At 43.1% G+C, this 5638-nt stretch overlaps 1 protein-coding gene across 2 annotated transcripts in view; it reads left to right on the top strand.

Annotated features, from left to right (window-relative positions):
* BRAP (BRCA1 associated protein) overlaps positions 1-5638 on the top strand; it is a 61691-nt gene that overhangs the window by 20683 nt on the left and 35370 nt on the right. For both annotated transcript variants that reach the window (XM_011997884.1, XM_011997885.1), the window contains one exon: positions 2887-3035. In XM_011997884.1, the coding sequence (XP_011853274.1) occupies positions 2887-3035 (149 nt within the window). The remainder of the gene's footprint in view (positions 1-2886; positions 3036-5638) is intronic.

The raw sequence follows: 5638 nt of genomic DNA, 5'->3' as shown, positions 1-5638 counted from the left end.
GCAGGAGAATAGCATGAACCCGGGATGCGGAGCTTGCAGTGAACCGAGATTAAAAAAATAATAATAAAGAATTTTTAAAAAATGTAACCTGTTGAATATTTGAAATAGCCCACTTCACCTTAATGGGTCTTGTGTATCTTCATTAGTCTTCAAAGAAAAACCATTTGCTACCAAAGTAAATCAGTAGTTTGAATGTGCTTCTCTTGTTTTTTGTTTATTAACTAGTTGCTGTAAACATTTCCACCAGAACTTGAGGCAAATCATAAGGAAGCTTTTCTTTTAAAATACGAACCACCACCACCAAAAAATTAAATGTACATATTAAGCATTTGGCTGTTTTTATTTATTTAAAAGTATAAACACCAAAAAAAAATTTTAACATCGTATGAAGATGGAAAACAAGAAGATGCACTTTCTTTAACTTTGTCTAAGGATTTAAATTACTAACTTGTGAAATCCAGTTTAAATTGAACTTAACTACTGGCTTCCTCCCCATCCCAGATGGAGTCTTGCTCTGTCACCCAGGCTGGAGTGCAGTGGAGCAATCTCGGCTCTCTGCAGCCTATGCCTCCCAGGTTCAAGCGATTCTCTTGCCTCAGCCTCCTGAGTAGCTGCGATTACAGGCACATGCCACCACACCCAGCTAATTTTTGTATTCTTAGTAGAGACGGGGTTTCACCACGTTGGCCAAGCTGGTCTCTTGACCTCGTGATCTGCCTGCCTTGGCCCCCAAAGTGCTGGGATTACGAGTGTGAGCCACCATGCTGACCTGGCTTTCTTACTAGTAAAATTACGTGATTTATTTTAAATGTATATATAAAATAATAAATGGCCTCTCAAAAAGCACATGCTAGATACTGGAATAGAAGGAAAGAAAATGCATCTTCAAACATTTTTTTGGAATTTCACCACATACGCTTTGTGAGATTTGTGTATCGTAGGGTGTTTGTTTTTGTATTTTGTACTGCATATGCTTTTTTTTTTTTTTTTTGAGACGGAATTTCACTCTGTCACCCAGGCTGGAGTGCAGTGGCACGATCTCAGCTCACTGCAACCTCTGCCTCCCAAATTCAAGCAATTCTCTGCCTCATCCTGCCAAGTAACTGGGATTACAGGGCACCCACCACCACACCTGGCTAATTTTTTGTATTTTTAGTGGAGACAGTGTTTCACCATCTTGGCCAGGCTGATCTTGCACTCCTGAACTTGTGATCCACCTGCCTCAGCCTCCCAAAATGCTGGAATTACAGGTGTGAGCCACCCTGCCTGGCATCTTTCTTAATGTGACAGTTAAACACATTTTTAAAAGCATAGTCACAGAAGAAGCATACAGTATAAAAATTTCCTTGAAAACTCCTACAATATTATATTTGGAGGCAGCTTCAGACTGTTTTATTGGTGGTAACTGCTCGCTGAGCTCTTTTAGTTGGTAATAACTCCAGAGAAGCATGCTGTGTGTATTCCTAACACTTGGTCACTAGCATTTAAGTTTAGAATAAGCCCCAAGTAAAACAATGGAAATGTATATAGAACTCTTAGTTCTTACATGATTTAATTATATCAAAATACATGAATTTAACTTACTTTAATGTAGGCAAACTATCCATTTTTGTCCATTTTCCTGTTTGTTAACATAACTCTCCTACATACTCTTTTCTTGACCCAAATGAAATATTAACCTAAGGTCAAGCTGGGAGAGAGAAACAACTGAGATGAATGTCTTTACTAAAATACCAATAAATTTGTCAAACTCAAAAAAAATTTGACGTGATAAAATTGGGCATCCTTTGTGCTGGATGCTGCACGAGGCCTCAGTTTTAGAGATTCCTTTCTTAACATGGCTTCTTGAGAGATTTCCTGTAAGTATCTACTCTTCAGGGACTATAGGTTAATGTACTTTTTCTCTGTCCATAAGTGTGTGCTCCCCGACCTTTGCCTAAGTAATTCCTTCTCCTCTTCTGGCTGGAAACGTCAAGTCAAGCAATGTCTTAGGAATGCCTTTCCTGACCATCTAGACTGTCATGCCCCGTAATTCACACCCTGTTGTGGCTTCCTGTACTGTTTGCTTTTTAATTTGATTTTTGTCTCTCCCTCCACTAGATTCTAAGCTCTGTGGGGACAGGAACTGACTGTTTTTTGGACTTAATGAATCTGTTTTTGCTCACCACTGTTCCACACCTAGAACAGTGTCTGTCTGCTGCACATAGCAGGGGCTCAATCTTTACCTGTCAAATGTGGGAATAAAGAAAAATCAGTGTTGTTGGTGCTGTTATCACTGAGTAGAAAGTGTTAAGTTATAACTTTATGGAAAAATCCTTCGGGTCTAGCTATTCTTTTGTTCCTTTGTATTCTATTATAGTCATAGACACTTAGAGCTTGAACTAAGAGTCTGGTCACATTTGAGATTTATATGTTAAGGTTTTGGCAGCTGTCTCCCTTCCTGGAATGTCAGTTCTGTGAGGGCAGAGATCTTTGTTTTGTTCACCGCTGTATTCCCAATACCTGGCACAGTGCTGGAATATAGGAGGTACTTGCGTGTTTCTTGAATGAATGAATAAATGAATGAAAATATTACCAATTTAAATTATTTGCTTAGAGCAATGATATTGAGGATATCCTGCCAGGAGTCAAAAAAGCAACTAGAAAATTAGTATTAAAAGAAGAAAGGCCTGGCACAGTGGCTCATGCCTGTAGTCCCAGCTACCGGGGAGTCTGAGGTGGCAGATCACTTGAGCCTGGGAGGTCAAGGCTGTAATGAGCCATGATTGCGCCACTGGGCTCCAGTGTGGGTGACAGAGCGAGACCCTGTCTCAAAAAAAAAAAGAAGGAAAAATAAAGTATTGCTGGTAGATGAAGAGTAAGGTTTATGTGAGGTGTTTCCTGTAGGGCGCCAGCCTCCCAGTGATGGACCTGACTGAGCTCCCCAAGTGCACGGTGTGTCTGGAGCGCATGGACGAGTCTGTGAATGGCATCCTCACAACGTTATGTAACCACAGCTTCCACAGCCAGTGTCTACAGCGCTGGGACGACACCACGTGAGTGCAGGGGCCGAACCCCACTGTGTACAAGCCCATTGTAACCCTTCCCAGAATTAAAAACAGCCACCAGGGGCCGGGCGCGGTGGTTCACGCCTGTAATCCCAGCACTTTGGGAGGTCGAGGCGGGCGGATCACGAGGTCAGGAGATCGAGATCATCCTGGCTAACACGGTGAAACCCCATCTCTACTAAAAATGCAAAAAATTAGCCGGGCATGGCGGCGGGCGCCTGTAGTCCCAGCTACTCGGGAGGCTGAGGCAGGAGAATGGTGTGAACCTGGGAGGCGGAGCTTGCAGCGAGCCAAGATCGTGCCACTGCACTCCAGCCCAGGCGACAGAGCGAGACTCCGTCTCAAAAAAAATAAAAAATAAAAATAAATAAAAATAAAAAGAGCCACCAGCAGAAATGAACCATTCCAAGTATTTGACTTTATTCAAGAGGTCCTTTTTCTCCTTCCGTATCCTAAGTTCAGGGAATCAGCATTCTGAGACCAAGTCCTTTTTTTGTATGCTGATTCTGAACCCTTGTGGAATTCCCCAAAGCAGCATGAGAGCATGAGTTGTTCTTTCCTTCCAAGAGCCAGAGAGTGAAAAAAAAAAAAAAAAAAAGCAAAGCTTAGTTTGAGGCTCTCATGCTGCAATGAAATCTAGATCTGGAATCTCTTGTATCAGCTGCACGTGGTGTCTGCCATTCACTCTGGGCTTCTTATCAGCTGGGCTACAGCAGCCTAATATTTTAGCTCTACTGGGCTCTTGATGGCTTGGCAGCCAGTAGAAATAGCAGTTACTAAGTATGAGATCTACTCTACAGTCTCCTGATTCCCAACGTACCAGGTCTTAGTCATAGGTGATGTTACTACAGACAAAGAACAGGTGAGGCCTGTACCTTTTTTTTATCCCCAAATCCAGGGTGGTTGCTCCCTTTGCAGACTGCACTGTGGGACTTAACCAGAAAGGTGTATCAGATGCTGGCCTTCTGGATTTCCCAGCACAGAGGAGAACCCAGAATGAAATCACACAAGTAAATAAATCACAGCCATAACCAGTGTTACAGAAGAGCAGTGTGCAGCACTGGGACTGAGAACTGGGGCCCTAATGAAGCCAGGACCGCCTGAGAAGCGGCATCTCCAGGAGGATAATTAGGAGTTAAGCTGGGTAAAGAGCAGAACTCAGAGAAGGCAGTGGGGGAAGGGGAAGATCATGTTCCCAAGCACGGAAGTGATGAGGGGTGAAAGTCTACAGGAATCTTTGTCTACCCACAAGTGGCCTGGTGGCTGGAAGAAGAATGTCAGCTTCACAGAGCAGAGGCTGTGCCTTGCTTGCTCATTGCTGTACCTCTCATACCTGGTAGGGGACGTGGCACACAGGAGGAGCTTGGTGGACACTAAGGATAAATAAACTGGGTTTCTGCAGCTTATCACTGCCCTGCTTATTTAGCTGGACAAGCGTCTTGCTCCAATTCCATGGAGTTCTCAGTCAATTCTTGGGTGTCATTTGGGAGTTTTTCAAGGAATTGTCCAGTTGCCTTGAACAAAGCCATACTGAGATGTGCATTCCTTAAAGTGTTTATCTGTATCTTCAGTCCATCCGCTATACCAGTTAAGTTCTAGGCACTTCTTTGTTCCCCACCATTCCACTTTTACTTTTTTTTGAGACAGGGTCTTGCTCTGTCACCCATGTTGGAGTGCAGTGGTATGATCACAGCTCACTGCTGCCTCAAACTCCTGGGCTCAAGTGATCCTCCCACCTCAGCTTCCCAAATAGCTGGGACTACAGGTGTGCACCATCACACCCAGCTAATTGTTTTTTTGTTTGTTTTATGGAGATGGGGTCTTATTATGTTGTCTAGACTGATCTTGAACTCCTGAGCTCAAGCAGTGTTCCTGCTTTGGCCTCACAAAGTGCTGGGATTATAGGCATGAGCCACGATACCCATCCCCAGTATACCTTTTGATATAAATTAACTGTTTTAGAACCATAGCATTTTAAAGTTGAAAGTTTCCTCAGGGACCATTTTTTCCAACCACCTGAGTTTATACAGGAGGAGGACACTGAGGCCCAGAGATAAGAATTTGCAAGCAAAAAGTGTCATGGCCGGAGAATGCCGGAACTGGGACTAAAATTCAACCTCTCATATGGGGTGTAAGACAGGCCATTTGCCCTCAAAATCATGCAGTTCATTTAGTGAGTTTTGAGCCTTGGTATAAGCATAGAACTGTGAGAGATGCTGAGACAGAGGAAGCAAATTCAGGTCCTCTTTGGGGTGGTTTGGTCTAAGAGAGTTTACACTTGTACATAAATGCATGTGGTTCAGGGTGGAGATTGGAAGAGAGAGTGATGGCATCCCTAACCAGGAGTACTCAGGAAGGGCTGCAGTAGGAGGTGGTGTTCGTCTTTTTGATACAGAGAGATGTCAGAGAAGGCCATTCTAGGAAGAGCTCCCAAAGATCTCATCAGGAAAATAAGATAAAATTATTTTTTGCAGAGAAAGGCAGGAATAATTTAATAAACTGTTAATTATTATTATTATTATTATTATTATTATTATTTTTGAGACAAAGTCTCACTCTGTTACCCAGACTGGAGTGCGGTAGCGCGATCT

This window comes from Mandrillus leucophaeus, unplaced genomic scaffold (genome assembly GCF_000951045.1).
Source record: "Mandrillus leucophaeus isolate KB7577 unplaced genomic scaffold, Mleu.le_1.0 Scaffold55, whole genome shotgun sequence".
Lineage (NCBI taxonomy): Eukaryota > Metazoa > Chordata > Mammalia > Primates > Cercopithecidae > Mandrillus > Mandrillus leucophaeus.
The sequence above is the reverse complement of the archived record's forward strand: the minus strand, read 5'-3'. Positions and strand labels throughout refer to the sequence as shown.